Source organism: Adiantum capillus-veneris, chromosome 13, assembly GCF_014529385.1.
Source record: "Adiantum capillus-veneris isolate H3 chromosome 13, ASM1452938v2, whole genome shotgun sequence".
Classification (NCBI taxonomy): Eukaryota; Viridiplantae; Streptophyta; class Polypodiopsida; order Polypodiales; family Pteridaceae; genus Adiantum; species Adiantum capillus-veneris.
The window spans coordinates 7,474,004-7,490,941 of NC_140943.1; the positions used below are offsets into that span (position 1 = coordinate 7,474,004).

At 49.0% G+C, this 16,938-nt stretch overlaps 1 protein-coding gene across 2 annotated transcripts in view; it reads left to right on the plus strand.

Moving 5' to 3' along the window:
- Positions 1 to 16,938, plus strand: part of LOC147443564 (arginyl-tRNA--protein transferase 2-like) — an 83,129-nt gene that overhangs the window by 37,172 nt on the left and 29,019 nt on the right. The window contains exons 2-3 of one of the 2 annotated variants that reach the window (XM_086526381.1): positions 16,622 to 16,660; positions 16,747 to 16,897. In XM_086526381.1, coding sequence (XP_086382507.1) covers positions 16,622 to 16,660; positions 16,747 to 16,897 — 190 coding nt within the window. Of the gene's footprint in view, positions 1 to 16,590; positions 16,661 to 16,746; positions 16,898 to 16,938 lie in introns of those variants that run through there. The other variant, XM_086526382.1, reaches the window with a different exon arrangement.

The following is a 16,938-nucleotide window of genomic DNA, read 5'->3' on the forward strand; positions in this document are numbered from 1 at the left end:
ACCACCAAGGGTTCTTGCTGAGAAGTTGCCTGTTGAGCAGTGGTGCTCCTGCTATCTCTTTTGCCAATTAGTGCTAGTCTAGGTTTGCTTATATACTAACTTACTCAATTTGCCCTACCGACTTTCCAACAAAAGTCACTTAAATAAAAATAATAAGTGGAAAATGTCAAAAATAGGGAAAATAGGCTTTTTGCCTTTTCGCCTTTTCTTGCTTTGCTTTTTGCCTTTTCGGTCTTCTTCGCTCGAGTCAAATGAGCTAGAAGAATTGTCAGAAGAAGAAGAAGAAGAAGAACTGGGTACTCCTTCAAATCGAACACGCTTCTTCTGTTTCTTTGCCTTTTCAAATGTCGACTGACGACCCAAAAGCCCGGGAAGTCAGTGCCTTTCTTCTGCTTTTTGCCGTGCTTTTTAGCTTTGTTTTGCGCTTCAAAAAGCTGAGCAATTCGTGCATCGACCACCTCTTCTAATTCCTTCTCTGTATATTTCTTGGGAGTAGGAGGTTTCTTCAGAGTGGGTTTTCGGGGTGGTTCTGTGGTTTTCTGCCACTGCGTGTGCACCTCCTCCAAAGAGGTCTTGCTCATATATTTCGGGTAAAATTAAGCATCATCTTTGTTGCGTCGCCGATCAATCGTTGACGCTGCATCTCTCGATGCTCCGGCTGAGTAGGCCGAGGCGGGCCATACTCCTTGCTTGAATCTTCGTTGTGATCCCTTCCCACATCTCCGGATGCAGACGGAGTCGACTGATCTCTGCCTGAAGCCATAGGTGCCGCGGAAAAAAAATAAAATGGGATCGGATTTCCCGTAGAAGAGAAATGGGCCGTGCTCTGATACTCCAAGTCAAGAATCTACCACGACAGCACCAAATAACCACTTCAAAACAGTTCACAGTTCACAATTTAATTCGACACTGGCCCGGCGGAGTTCCGTGCCTAGAGATATTGGCCCCAAAGACTGGCGCCCCTCTCAGTATTTCTTTTTGTATTAATCTGAGTTCAAAGTGCAAGAGTGCGGGCAGGCGCTCACACTGAGACTCTGCATCCAGATGCTCTGAGTTGTGAGAGGCCTGCCCACTTATTTAAAGTTACAAGGGTTGCCAAAAGCAGAGCCCCAAAAGCTGAAAATCAAAAGCTCAAAAGCTTCTTGGAAGCTCGCTACTGCTAACAACCCCCCCCCCCCCCCCCCCCCTTCGCCATCGCTGCCCCCCCCCCCCTCGCTGCCCTCGCGCTGGCGCCCCCCCTCTCTCACTACCCTCGCGCTGCCCCCCCCTCCCGCCTGTCCTCGCGCGCGGCAGCCCAGCCCCCCGTCCCCCCCCCTCCCCCCCCCCCCTTCCCCCCCCCACCTTCCTCTTTCCCGAAGTCTCCTTGCAATTGGCTTTGGCGGCATTGTTCTTTGGACAGTGCTCGGCGCGCTCGGTTCCAGAGGTTTTTTGTTCTGTCCGCTTCTTAGCCACAGGAGTAGATACAGATGGAGGCTCCAGCTCCGCCACAGAGGGACTCGTCCGAAGCCCCCTCGCCTGACTCCGCTGAGCCCACCATTCGACTTGCTCTTTCACCGACAGAGCAAGCGAGCCTTGCCGCAGAGGTACAGTGCTTGCAGGCGACTTCTGTCATCTGCAAGATTCTCGGCACCCGACCTAGCAGAGGAGAGCTGCGTGACCTTCTTCAGGCCTGCCTTCTCGCAGAGGTGGGCAAGATCTTGGACGTACAGATACTCGGACGTGGTTACTATTATATCGAGTTTGAGACCTCCGAGATGGCGTCCAAGGTCATCGCCATGAGTCCACTGACCATCGGAGCAGCACGAGCCCACTTTCGACAGTGGAGACATGGTTTCGACCCTACCTCGGATGTTCTAGTAGAGGAGGCAGACATCTCCATCTCTGTCTGCTTTCCGGGTTTGCGGAGGGAGTACTTACCACTTTTGTCCAGGATAGGCTCAGCCATTGGGACTGTCTTGGAGACACCTCACACGGCAGCCTCAGTAGCTGCCAAGGCGGCTGGCATTCCCTCAGTTCGCGTTTTGGTCAGAGACACTCACATGCTCCCGAAGGTCATTCTTCTGCCTCGGGTGAGTGAGGGTTGGTTTAGACAATGTGGAGTATTCGGGCCTCTCAAACCAGTGCTTCATTTGTCGACAGATGGGCCATCTTGCAAAGGCCTGTCCACGGAGGAGGCCTCGACCTACACCACAGACTCAGCCCCAGCCTGCAAGGGCTGGCCAGCAGCCACAGATAGAGAGAGAGCGCACACATGCAGAGCCACGCTCTGAGCCTGGGGCTCCAATGGAGGAGGGATGACAGCAGCCGTGTGGTCGACGACGGCAGGGGCCACTGTAACAAACTGCTGACGTGTCAAAGCCTAAAGAATGGAAACCCTAATTTCTGCCAGAAACCCTAATTGCTGAAACCCTAATTCTGGAAACCTAACCGAAAAACTTGCAAACCCTAATTCTGGAAACCCTAACCCTAAAAACTGCAGAAACCCTAATTCTAACCCTAAGGGCAGCGTAGTAGATTTTTGAAAATTGCGCTGGCATGATGACGTGGCAGGCTGTACGGAGTTCCGCGTTTTGCGATGGCTGATGACGTGGCAGGCTGTACGGATTTCTGTGATTTACGTTGGCAGCTTTTTGGCTTTGCTTTTGGACCAGAAGCTTTTAAGTTTGAAGGCTTTTTACTGTATACTGCTTTTTAGGCCAAGGGCCTTTAAATATGAGGTTAGGGCTCATTCTCTGGCATGCTTCTTGGAGAAGGTGCGGAGTCCGGAGTACCGGCTTGTACTGTGTTGATGCAATATAAAGAAATACCGAAAGGGGCGCCAAGGTTTGGGGCCAATACTCTCTGGGGTGGAATTCCGCCACTCCGTGTCGCGTGTCGTCTCTCTCTCTCTCTCTCTCTCTCTCTCAGTCCTGTTGTTATTGAAGTGCTAAAAGTCTGTTAAGTCTGCTCTTTTCTATTGGCACGTGGTGCCTGTCTTGTGACAGTGATACCACGAGCCATGAGCTGTTCAACGACTCCCTCATCACTCCTCCCGCAAATAACCTAAAAAGGCCCGGTCCATGCGATGTAGAGGCCTTTTACAACCAAATCCCCCCCAGACCGTAGCCTGCGTCGTTTGGAGGTGCTGAGAGTAACCACTGCTCAGACTTCTTAATACTCCTCCTGTATAACCATCCAGGTCCGGGCCATGAGTAAAAACAACACTTTTCAATCATTCAATACTCCCCCCGCAAATAACCACAAGGGTCCGGGCCATGAGTATGAACAAGCATTCTCAAACATCATTTCTCACTTCTCCACCCGGGAGTAAAATCACAAATCATTGAAACCAGTATCTAACCGGAGTCAAACAATTCAAATCGGCACCAAAACAGGTTCAAAACAGATAGCATCCATTTCAAACAAATTCCAAACAAGATCACCAAGCAAGTTCTCAAACAGATTTGAAACTTAAAAAAAGCAATCTCGACATCAATCGAGCTCGAAAAGTCGACCGACTTTCCATCCTGGAACCTGTAGCAAAAATTAGGGTTAGGTTCATTCCATAGGGTCGTAGCCGAGCACAACATGGTCCATCAGCTCTTGGACAAACAGTGTTTCTTTGGCGGCGATGGTAGTCCCAAGATAGCAATCGCACTAGACCTCCAAGGCCATCTGATCGTGAAGAGACATCTACTGAAAGATGTCGAGAAATTTCTAGTTATAATTTGCTAGGGTTTCCATGGCAAGCATTTCAGGACACCCCACTTTGCCAGAAGTTGCACTCCGAAGGAAGATGTCAAAAACCATATAAGTTCGGGCAAAAATTTTCTTGAAAGCTTGCCAAGTACATGGGAGTATGCTGCTTGGTAGCTGTAGACATCAACATTTGCATGGCACTGCTTCTGAGAAAAAAAACAGTGACTTGAAACAAATCTGGATCCTTCTCTTGCAAGTGATCTTTATTGGCTTATGCCCTGTAAGACATTGTGGTGAAGACGGGAGCGCGCCCGATGTGCGATGAAGTAAGGGTGGGAGTGGCTAATAAGTCCGCTTTGGAGTGGAGGGCGAAGATACCTTGATTAAAATTTCAACAGCTCTGTCTGCTCTTTTGTAGGACTAGTATGCTTTCAGAAAAGCATAGAAAAGCACACGACTGATGCTCTGATACCACTGTCACAAGACGGACACCACGTGCCAATAGAAAAGAGAAGACTTAACAGACTTTTAGTACTTCAATAACAACAGGACCGAGAGAGAGAGAGAGAGAGAGAGAGAGACGACACGCGACACGGAGTGGCGGAATTCCACCCCAGAGAGTATTGGCCCCAAACCTTGGCGCCCCTTTCGGTATTTCTTTATATTGCATCAACACAGTACAAGCCGATACTTCAGATTCCGCACCTTCTCTAAGAAGCATGCCAAAGAATGAGCCCTAACCTCATATTTAAAGGCCCTTGGCCTAAAAAGCAGTTTACAGTAAAAAGCCTTCAAACTTAAAAGCTTCTGGTCCAAAAGCAAAGCCAAAAAGCTGCCAGCGTACATCATGGAAATCCGTACAGCTTGCCACGTCATCAGCCATCGAAAAACGCGGAAATCCGTACAGCTTGCCACGTCATCATGCCAACGCAATTTTTGAAAATCTGCTACGTTGCTCTTAGGGTTAGAATTAGGGTTTCTGTAGTTTGTAGGGTTAGGGTTTCCATAATTAGGGTTTGCAGGTTTTAGGGTTAGGGTTTCCAGAATTAGGGTTTCAACAGTTAGGGTTTTTGGCAGAAATTAAGGCTTCCATTCTTTAGGCTTTGACACGTCAGCAGTTTGTTACAGCCACAGCGACAGCCTGGCACTCAGAGTGGTCCTCAGGTGCCTACCCAGCAGCAGTGGGTTCCCACGGAGAACCGGTTTGGTCCTCTTGAGCAGGATGAGGTCCTTGCTCCAGCCCCCATCCTAGCCTCACCCTCGACAGCCTCTTCCCCCCCAAAGTTCCCCCCCTCCTCATCATCCTCCCCCCCGCCTCCTGCTCCCGCTGCCTCTTCCCCTCGCCCCTCTACCTCTACTGCTCCCCCCCGTCCCTCTTCTCCACCGCTCCCCCCTCTGCTCCTTATCCCCCCCCTTCCGCTCCAGTTCCACAGTCGACCTAGGGGGCAGGGCCCTCTTCGGCTACTAGGAGATCTCTTGGCAGCGCCTTTGCCACGAGTCGCTTGGTGAGAGAGGGACAGCCTTTCTTGCGACCCCTCTACAGGTACAAACGTCTCCCCTTGCAGCTATCCCTTGTGGTCTGACGAGCATCGACATCCGGCGCCGATGGGACTTCTGTGACTACGACTTTACTCGTTTTCTCGGCGACCCCTCAGCAGACCATGAGGCAGCCTGCTTTAGGGTCCATGTTCTGTTCCTTGCAGCTATCCCTCGTGGTCTGACGAGCATCGACATCCGGCGCCGATGGGACTTCTGTGACTACGACTTTACTCGTTTTCTCGACGACCCCTCAGCAGACCATGAGGCAGCCTGCTTTAGGGTCCATGTTCTGTTCCTTGCAGCTAGGGGGATAGAGTTCTGGACTCAGCAGTTGGCTTCTCCTTTCCCCTTTGTGGCAGGGACCAGACTGAGTGGACTCTCAACTCAGTGTTGGGATGGTTGCACACACAGGTCCTAGAGTTCTCTCACCACATGGGAGAACTAGGAGTTACAGACATGCTTCAGACTTTGTGGCCATTGGCCAAGTTTGCGGTGACACCTCCAGATACAGCAGGATGTAGACACATTGTGGTTTACTTCTTTGCCGATACACAGTGCTTGCCATGCTATGTACACATTCATGAGGGCTCCTGGACAGAGGAGGTTGCTTTGCGTACGGCTCGCTCTGCTTGGGCTTGGGCCAGACACTTGTTGTAGTCACGTCTATCTAGAGGACGCTTGGATGCGGATTACTCCCCATCCAAGCCAGCCTCGAAGATAGCCCGTTTAGCTGTTGCGGCAGCATTTGTTCTCTCTTGCTCCCCTTGAGGATCGTCTCATGGAACGTGTAGGGACTTGGTGGGCCCTAGTTTCAACGTCAGTGGGGCCGATTGCGTCATGAGCTTCAGTGCTGCCTTGTGGGAGGAGAGATTGATCTCCTTATGCTTCAGGAGCACCATTTGTGTGAGAGCCGCATTAGACGTTGTGGTCAGCTCTTGTGTGGACGATATGATACTTTTTGGTCAGCTGCTTTTGGACCTGGAGGCATTTGGGTGGGGTATGTATGACTATTGCGGACTCTTTGCAGCAGGCCATTATGGGTAGAGGGATTATTGTGCCAGGCAGGGTTCAGTGGATTACTATGCAGGTTCAGGGTTTCCTTGTGGGCTTTCTGAACATCTATGTGCCCAATGTGGCGAGTGCTCGAGCAGAGTTTTGGTCACAGATAGTTGAGTCTCTGTCGCAGGCAGAACACTGGTGCACGGGGGGGACTTCAACATGTTGGAGGACCCTTCTGACAGGATTGGTGATAGCCATGCTACTGTGCATGGGGTTGAGCTGGCACCTTGGGAGAGGTTTTGTACGACTCTGAGGGTCTCGGATGTTTGGCAGCACTCTAGTTTTGTGAGGCCCCTAGACAGCCTTGCCTTCTCTCGCTTGGACCGCAGAGTGGGGGAGTGAATCTATCGCGGATAGATCGCTTCTACACTAGTGGCCATTTCAGTGACTTGGGAGGGACAGTTGGCAATCTGGCAGGGACTTCCTTCTCGGACCATGCACCAGTGATCGTCACAGTGGCAGACATGCAGAGGAGAGGGAGCATGATGCTTCGCATCCCAGAGAGGGTCTTGTTGGACTCTGCACTCAGAGAGCGAGTAGAGGCTCTCTGGACAGAGAGCTTGGACAGGCAGGATTCTCCTGCTGACAGAGTGGCCTCAGGACTAGCTCAGATTAGCCGTTTCTTTCTCCAGGAGTCTTTGGCTCGTCGGGCTGCAGCGAGAGAGGAGGGGCGGCGTCTCAGACGGGGCATTGCTTCGTTACAGAGGATGCAGGAGCAGCATCCAGACAGTCCTTGGTTGGAGGAGCAGCTATAGCAGGCTCGACAGGAGCTTGTTAGCACAGAGGAGAGGCGACACGAGTTTGCTTTCTACCGACAGGTATCTCAATGGACACAGGTGGGCGACAGAGTGATTGGTGCTTTCTTGGCAGTGGGAGCTCGGCACTCGCATGCCAAGGTTAGTCAATTGTGTAGGCCCGAGGGGTCAGTGGCTTATGAGCCCGAGGATATGCGTGCAGTTGCTACTGACTTTTACCGTGAGTTTCTGTGTGCAGAGCCTCAGTCAGAGCGTCAGGATGCATACAGGGAGCAGGTTTGGGCACAGATGCCTTGTCTTGTAACTGAGGAGATGTGTCAGAGGCTTGAGCTGCCACTTCAGCTTGAGGAGCTGCACGCGGCTCTTAGGGCCCTCCCCTGTGGTAGCTGTCCAGGTGAGGATGGGCTGACTCCCAATTTTTTCTTGGAGTACTGGGACCTGCTTGGCCTCGATCTTTGTAGTGCTTTTCAGTACATTTTGCACACAGGAGTGATGCCTAACAGCATGAGTGAGGGCTTGATCTACCTCATTCCCAAGGAGGGTGGCTCCTTGGATGAGATTCGATAGTGGCGCCCCATCACCATCCTCAACTCAGCCTACAAAATTCTTGCCAAGGCTCTGAGTTTGAGGATTCAGCCACATCTAGAGAGCCTTATACATGGGACTCAGACAGGTTTTGTTAAGGAACGCAGTATCCTTGACAACATCTTTACTTTTTGGGAGGCTTCTGCCCTCACGGCTCCGTGGTGAGGACCTAGTGATTCTTCTTCTCGATTTTGAGAAGTCATACGACAAAGTTGACTGGGACTTTCTAGAGGGCACTCTACGCAGGATGGGCTTCTCAGATGCTTGGATCAGAGGGGTGTCAGCTTTGTACAGACAGGCTCACAGTCAGGTACTTTCGGCAGGAGGTAGAGGTGATCGCTTCATGCTCACACGTTCGGTCAGACAGGGCTATCCTCTTGCCCCCTTCCTCTTTCTGTTCTATGCGGAGGCGATGAACAGGTTTTTGGTGTCGTAGCTGGTTGGTCTATGGGGCTTAGCACTCCCTATTCGGGGAGATGAGCTACTAGACGCTGAGTTTGCCGACGACTCAGCCTTGTACTTAGATGGCCAAGAGGCCAACCTTCACAGGCGTGAGCAGGCTCTGGAGACCTTCTATTGTGCATCGGGCGCACTGATCAACTGGAGAAAGACAGTGGCTTTCTCGGTTGGTAGTGCTCCTGTGCCCGATTGGATGCCAGGAGAGGGTTTTAGGTGGATTCCCTGAGGGACTGCAGTTCGGTACTTGGGTTGTTAGGTTGGTTTGGACTTGTCTCCTGAGCAGCAGATTGCTCCCCTCCTCCTGTCTATCAGGAGGAAGTTGTTACACTGGAGCTTAGCACGACTTTCTTTGGCTGGCAGAGTAGTAGTGGCCAACCAGGTGTTGTTGGCGACTATGTGGTACATCACTTATTGCTGGATCTTCTCGAGTTCTTGTATCAGCTAGGTAGAGAGGCTGATCATGAACTTCCTTTGGTCAAGACGTGACACTCAGATAGCCTAAGCCAAAGTGGCTTGGCAGGTCATCACTCTTCCTTGTTCACAGGGAGGGCTTGGGATCATTGACCCAGCACAGCAGAGCAGAGCCCTTCTTGGGAAGTTCATAGTCAGAGGACTTCTTCCAGGTGAGGAGCCCTGGAAGGAGTTCTTGCTACAGCGGCTTACTGCTAGGGTGCCTCAGGCTGGAGGCCCTTGGCGACCTTTGACCAGATGGATCTTCACAGAGATGCACTGAGTTGGTTTGAGCAGGAGACTGGAGGACCGCTTCGCTGTGAGTTTGCTTCGATCTTGGGAGCTCTTGTGGCGAGGCCTGGAGCAGAGACAGCCTACTTGCACGGAGGAGCACCTACGGCAGCCCCTTGTCTGGAATCCCATGGTTAGCACTCAGAGAGGCCACTTGGTTGGTAGTCGGCCTCATGTTTCCTGGGGTCCCGTGGCAGCGGGTCCAGCGCGCTCTTTAGGTGACTGGTTAGAGTTCACAAGCTTGTCAGAGGAGGTGCAGGGTCTCCAGCTACAAGGCATGAGAGGGGTGCAAAGCATGTGCCAGGACATCTCAGAGGCAGTTCCAGCTGAGTGGCTCACGCCTCTCGAGCCAGTAGCACCCAGGTGGATGCAAGCCTTCACATGATTGGAGGTTCTTATCTCAGTGAGGGCGTGCTCAGAGACTGTTCCATCCCTTTTCTTCGAGCTTCAAGGTGGGGGACGCTTACAGCGAGTTGCACTAGAGGCCCCGCAGGTGGCAAAGTGCAGTTTTCATAGGATCCGAGTAGTGGGCATCTGTGGGAGGACTTGTGTCATCGATCTTGACCCAACAACTCTTGAGACTGGAGGCTGGAGGCTATGGGCTTGGGAGTGCTGTCCACTGACACGAGTACAGTGGGATCCTGGTGAGTGGCTCTGGAGGGACCCTTTCTTTTCTGCAGACCACCCAGGTGTCCCGTTCTTTCAGTACACTGTTCGACTGGGACTTCAAATACTAACAGCACAGAGAGAGGCCCGCCCGGCTACAGCACCTCATTGGCAGGAGGAGGGTCTCACAGCTGAGTTCTTGGCAGTCTTCTGGGAGAGGTTGTGGGACTCCATACAACCGAGGCGAGTCACCTTGTTTCAGTGGCTGGTCGCAGACAGAGCTATAGCAGTTGGGAGCTGGCTAGTGCATAGTGGTCTCTCGGCCGCATGTGCAGCTTTTGACCATCTTGTGGAGAGTCAGCGTCACTGTCGTCACCAGAATGAGGGTTTCTAGTTTTAGGGTTAGGGTTTTAGCAGAATGAGGGTTTTTGGCAGCCACGTCATCACTTTGTGACATCATGATCATCAGATTACAATCAGAACCCATCATGAGCATTTTTACAGTGCATAGACCTATTTTTCCTATTTTTGACATTTTTCACTATTATTTTTAAGTGACTTTTGTTGGAAACTAGGTAGGGCAATTTTGCTAAGTTTGTATATATAGAAACCTAGCGCTAGGCCATTCTGGCAGAAGAGGCAGTAGGAGCACATTGCTCAACATGCCAATTCTCAAGCAACAACAAGGACCCCTTCAACCTGGCGTTTTCAGCAGAGGACTCCAGCGTTTTTTGACCCAGCAGCCTGGTGTTTTTCAGCAATAACTCTAGCGCTTAGCAGCCCCTTGCCTTGGCGATTCTGCAGCAGCAACACTCAGCCATACCAGCGTTTTTGCACAACGAAACTAGCCCATGAACCTGCGTTTTTGCACAGCCATACCAGCGCTTTCAGCAAGGCATTTTCAGCAAGCAAGTGACAAGCGGAGCAACGTTTTGCAGCAGTTAAAAGGACAGCCAACCAATGTTTTCTAAACAACAACAAGACAGCGTTTTTGGTTTGCAGATCAACCTCAGCGTTTTTGCAGGTCTTCGCGACGGAATCAGCCCTAGACTCAGTGTTTTCAGTTTTCAGCAGTCAGTTTCCGTAGTAGAACCCCCGAACCTCGCAGATCTCACCTTCCCGTCGCAGATCCTCGCCGCACGGTCAGATCCGCGAAGTTTGCAGTTTCAGCCCGGAAACGCAGATTTCAGCATCTGCATTTTCAGCGCGTTGTCGTCGTACCATCGTCGTCGATATTGTCATCGACATAGAGTCAGAATTCAGCAGATAAAGATTTGCAGATTTCAGCCCTTCGGAGTTTCAGATTTCAGCCCGTCTCGTCGTCGTCCTCATAGTCGTCGACATCGTCGGCAAGTCCAAGCATTGTAGAGATTTGTGCAATCATAAGTAGACCGCTCTCGCCATAGAGAGTGGGGCCTTCGGAGGAGGGTTTGACAACATTCTGGTGTTGTATTCTCTTCTCTCTCTATCTCCTAGTCTCAGCACCTTCACGCACAGTGTTTATCCACTTTGTTTGTGATCACTTGCACTCTCTCATTAAAGAACGGAAGGCTCTCCCTTCCCTAAGAAAAAGGAACCTTAAGCACAGTTCGGAGTACTCATCTTGAGCAAAGTTCAACATTCACTTCCGCTGCACCTTACAGGATTGGTTCTAGATTGCATGGGCACTGACCCAAGCCTGATTAATGAAAGTACAAAACTTTACCGAGCTTGGGGCAAAGTGAAAGATCAAGAAGCCGTGATTTTCTTCGATGGAGGAGCCAAGGCCAACTTCATTTCACCCGAATTGGCGGCGCGGCTCGAGATTACACCCGATAGGATGGGACCACCAGCAAAGGCAATTCTAGCGGCACCCGGACAGAACATAGCCATTACACCTGTCATTGGCAAACTTCGGTTGCATTGTCAGGGGTATTTGGGGGACGAGGACTTTTACATAATGCCCTTGGAAGGTTGTGACGTCGTCCTAGGAGTCCCTTGGTACCATAAGAACAACGCTGTGGTCAATTATCGGGCAAAGAAAGCGACTTTGACAAATGAAAAGGGCTAAAAATTTGTACTTGATGTAAAACTGAAGGGCGAGTCTGTCCCTATTGTATCGGCTTTAGCCATTCCAAATTAATGAAATCCAGTCTCTTTGTTTACTTGATCTACTTGAAAGAGTTAAATGATGAACACAGAATGAACATGTCTGAACTTTATAAAGAACGCCAAGATTTTCTCCACACTCATGCCGATTGCTTCTCTGAGGGCCTGCCTGGCGAGTTGCCACCATCTCGTCCAGAGGATCACACTATTGATGTGATACCTGGAAGCACACCACCGAACCGGCCACCTTACCGTGTTAGCCGAGCCCAGAATGAAGAGAATATGAACCAAGTGAAAGACCTTCTTGAAAAGGGTCTTATCCAGGCGAGTACTGCACCCTACTACTCTCCGGTGTTGTTGGTTTTAAAGAAAGATGGATCTTGGAGAATGAGCATTGATTACAGAGCTCTCAATAAAATCACCATCAAGAACAGATTTTTGATTCCAAGGATCGATGATATTCTTGACCGACTAAAGGCATCCTCTTGTTTCAACACGATTGATTTGAAAAGCGGATATCATCAGATCAGAATCGGGTTGGGAGTTGTCTACAAGACAGCCTTTCGGACGAGCTTCGGTTTGTATGAATTTTTGGTGATGGCTTTTGGCCTTACCAATGCTCCAGCGACTTTCAACCGAATGATGGATAGGATTTTTTGAGAGTATAGATCATTTGTCGGCACTTTCTTTGATGACATTATTGTCTTCTCCAAGGATGAAGCAGAACATAGACACCATCTGCTACAGTTCTTTCAGGCATTGCGAGATCACAAGTTAGTTATCAATGCCAAAAAGAGTGAATTTTTCTTGCCGGAGATGTACTTTTTGGGACACATCGTCTCAATAGAGCAGGAGTACAGATGGACCCGGCCAAGATTGAGACTATACGTGATTGGCCCGATTTGAAGAATGTTCATGAAGTTAGAAGAAGCTTCTTGGGCTTATGTTCTTACTACTGGCGGTTCATTCGAAAGTTTACAGAGGTAGCTTCCCCTTTGCACATTCTGACACAGAAAGGAGTCCTTTTCTCGTGGGGACCCACAGAGGTGACCGCCTTTCAGACACTGAAAGAGAAATTGACTACTGGACCAGTATTGACTTTGCTAGATTTGCAAAATTCATTTGAAGTATATTGTGATGCTTGCGGTCGTAGTCTAGGAGCGGTCTTAATGCAAGAAGGCCATCTGATTGCCTGTGAAAGCCGATTGTTTTCAAGGCCAGAATTGACAGCACAGATCTTTGAGAAAGAGCTTTTGGCAGTGATCCACGCTCTTACTCTGTGGTGACATTACCTACTTGGAGCCGATTTTACGGTCTTCATTGATCATCAGAGTTTACGCTACTTCTTATCACAGAAGCAGCTTTTGGAAAAGCAGATGTGGTGGGCTAACAGCTTGTCACAGTTTCACTTCCAGATTGTCCATGTACAGGGACAGAAGAACTTGGTGGCAGATGCTTTGTCTCGGAAGCCGTTAGTCTTGGCTATTCCCGCGATTCACCATAGAAGCTTGGAGGACATGGTTGATCAGTACGCCACAGTTCCAGATTTTTCAGATGTATGCACTCGAATACAGAATGGGGAGGTAGTAGCAGGATATTCTATACGGGATGGCTACTTGATGAAGAAAACGATGTTGTGCGTTACACAGCCGTTGAGGGAAAAGGTTTTGAGAGAGTGCCATTGTCCACCTTTTACGGGTCACCGCGGCATTGACACCACCTTGAAAGGTGTGGAGCGTTACTTCTTTTGGCCGAGCTCGACTCAAGAAGGATGTGGACGACTTTGTACGCAGTTGCTTGGTATGCCAAAAGGTTAAGTTTGACAGGCATAAAGCACAGGGATTGTTACAGCCCCCCCCCCCCCCCGAAGACACAGAGTGGGCATGATGACATTTGGTCTGTCATCGATAGATTTAGCATCAAGAACTCATCGAGGAGAACGGAAAACTAAGGGAACGCTTGCATAAGCTTGAGGATGGGAAAGAACTAGAGAGTCAAGCTTTGCTTGCAAAAGCATAGGAAGTCGAATCCTCCCTCGCCGAGAGTGTCATGTAGGTGCAAAAGAAAGCTCACGAGGAAGCACCTAAAAAGATCGACACCAAGATACAAGCGGCCCTACAAGAGTGTCGACTACAAGAATCTCTTGGCCTCAAGGTCAGGATTGGGCACTGACGAGGACACCCTCGAAGAAGCAATCACCAAACTTAATGACATTCTTCAACCCGTTCAAATCAAGCCCGAAACTGTTTCTTGGATCAACAACACACATAGGCATGTGCCTCCCAAGCACTATATCCTCACTCTCAAGACAAAGAGGAGCGGATCAAGTTGCTACGCCAATCCCGACTCTTGATGGGAACAAAGCTCTGGATCGCCGAAGATTAACCACAATGCAACTCAAAATGAAAGCAAACGAGCTCAAGAGGATGGACGAAGCCCGCAAGCAAGGTATGGGCAGTTTACTGAGGCGGTAAAGCCATCATGATCCATAGTCACAAGGGACGTGTCCCGAGGAGTGGGGACTGGGGACGGGGCTCAAATGGATTTTTAGTGTAAAAAAGAGGGCGGGACGGCAAGTGTCATGATAGCTTTGCATTTGCACAGCTATTCACGATGGCCACACCCCTCTCTCTCTCTCTCTCTCTCTCTCTCTCTCTCTCACACACACACACACACACACACACACACACACACACACACACACACACAGACAGGCAATGTTATGTGCAAAAGTTGGAGTTAAATTCATAAATTCTTCAAAGAAAATCACAAACTTTGATGAACATAGTATTAGAAGAAACTAAAATGCTAAAACTACTTACGGAAACTAGTATAGGTAGAGAAGGATGGGAGAAGGAGACAAGGGTCGAAGAGGGAGAACAAATGTAGGTAGAACGGTGGAAGAGAGTAATAGAAGGAGAGAGGGAGGGAAAAGGGAGAGATGTAACCTTCCAACCCTTCAAAAACCACCATGGAGCTTGCTGGTTGTTTTTTTTCAAAGGGGGGGATAACCTCTCTTCTCCAACCCTTCTCCCTCCCTTCCTCCCCCTCTCTATCCATCCCTCCCTCCCTCCCCCTTCCCCTCTCCCTTCTCCCTCTTTCCCTTTTTTTATCTTGCTTCTTGCATCCATGCAAGAAGCATGCACTCTCTTCTCCCTCCCTCTCCCTTCTCCCTCTTTCCCTTTTTTTATCTTGCTTCTTGCATCCATGCAAGTAGAGAGTGCATCCATGCACTCTCTTCTCCCTCCATCCCTTCCCTCTCTCTTTGTCTATGCACCCCCTCTCTCTTCCACCCTCTCCCTTCCCCTATGACTATGCCATCATCCAAGAATTTTAAACTTCCAACCAGCTATCTCCTCACCAGAGTTAGGTTTTTGTTCTTTTTTTCTACCCTTTCGATGGACCCTCAGTCCTTAACTCGGACAGCGGCTGAGGCCCAGTGTGACATGAAACGTTTCGTGGTTTCGATCGTTTCGGGGTTTCGAGGTTTTGAAACGTTTCGTTTCATAGCATCAAAAACATTAAATAGGTTTCATAAATGACATTAAATTATATATTAAATTATATATTACATGACTCTAGACTTTAATGTCAGAGAGAGAGAGAGAGAGAGAGAGAGAGAGAGAGAGAGAGAGGTGCTCAGTGCTTAGAAGTGACTTCAAGCGAGCACGATCAAAAAGATGTTCAATATTGATGAAAGTTATAACACAGCCACTAGTTTCATGAATCATAACTGATGCATCATTGATTCATTTAGCAAAGTACTTCTATTGAACAAAGTTTCCGGAAAAAAAGCCCTAATTTTGAACGTTTCATAAAAAATGTCTGTCCGTTTCATGCGTTTCGGCAAAACGTTTCATAGGTTTCAGGGTTTCGGGGTTTCATCTGCATGAAACGCGTTTTTATGTCACACTGCTGAGGCCGGACATCCTCGGACATTGATGTTCATACACTGAGATTGTACCACCCACTGCTTCACCGTCACACACTTTATAGTGCTACACAGCTCGGAGTTGCTTAGATTTACAACAGTAGCTAGTTAGACTTTACCTTATTTCCGTTCATTTTTTGTTTTGTACCTTGACATTGTATCAGATTCATCAGGATTGTACCGGTTTGGTCTTAGAGGTCATTTTGGCCTTTTGAAGACGTTTAATATAACATTTCATTTCATTTCTCTCTCTCTCTCTCTCTCTCTCTCTCTCTCTCTCTCTCTCTCTCTCTCTCTCTCTCTCTCTCTACCACATTCGGACACAGCATGAGCATGCTAGACAGAGAGAGATACAGCGAGTCTTCTCCGACCCAGCTGCCATACTACAAAGGCTCTTCACACCCTACCCTCCTATGCATGACATCCTACACACCCTCAGTTTTCTACCGGATGGAGCTAGGTTGCATCTCATCATTGTACCCCCTGAGCATATAGTTTCACATCTACTAGAGATAGAGCTCCATCCCCTCAGTATACTGGCACATGTATTACCCCACCTCTTATCCGATTACTGCAGCACTGTACCACCTCACCTCTAGTCTTGTATCACTTTAGTTCAGTTCTTTTTCAACACTTATTTCAGCACTTTTATCCTTTTTTGGATACCCAAAGGATACACACATGTACATGGTTTTGTCTCATAGGCTGAGTTTGGCCTCTAGAAGACGTTAATAAAGCTTTCTTTCTTTCTTTCTTTCTCTCTTCCCCCCCCCCCCTCTAGAAGACGTTAATAAAGCTCTCTCTCTCTCTCTCTCTCTCTCTCTCTCTCTCTCTCTCTCTCTCTCTCGTTCACTCTCACACACACAAGGAAACCACATCTGCAAACTACATCAAATGGAGGTTGAGACCAATGGTGGTGTCCTACACGATAAGAGATTAGTAGCCAGGGAGGTGATATTATTGCCAGTTTAGAGAGGGCCTTGGACAATTAGGAGGGCGATGGAGTAGTACAACTAGACCTGCTTGGCTTTATATTTGATAGACACACACTCACACATGGATAAAGACATCTGATTGTCTGCGTATGTTCCTCTGGATGAATGATGACAACCTGTATGTGACTTTTGATGATCTTGTTTAACTTGTTCTATGCTGAGCAGTATGATGAATGTTTTGGCAGGTCTATGGGCTCACTCCTTGTCACCATATGATTATCAAGGTTGCTTCATGGCTTTTCTGTTTCCATTTTTAGCAAACGCCTGAGATCTGTGACTAATCTGTCATTGCCCTGAATTTTACTTGTAGAGCTTCTTGATCAAAATTGGAGAAGATCAGGCATGGTTCTTTATCGGCCAGAGCTAGAACGATCATGTTGTCCAGCATATACAATTCGTCTGAAGGCTGGTTGCATGGAAAAATCTAGTGAGCATGTTCGTGCTATGCGTCGGATGCAAAGGTTTGGCAAGCATAGACAATTAGTAGGTATAAAAGGTGTTC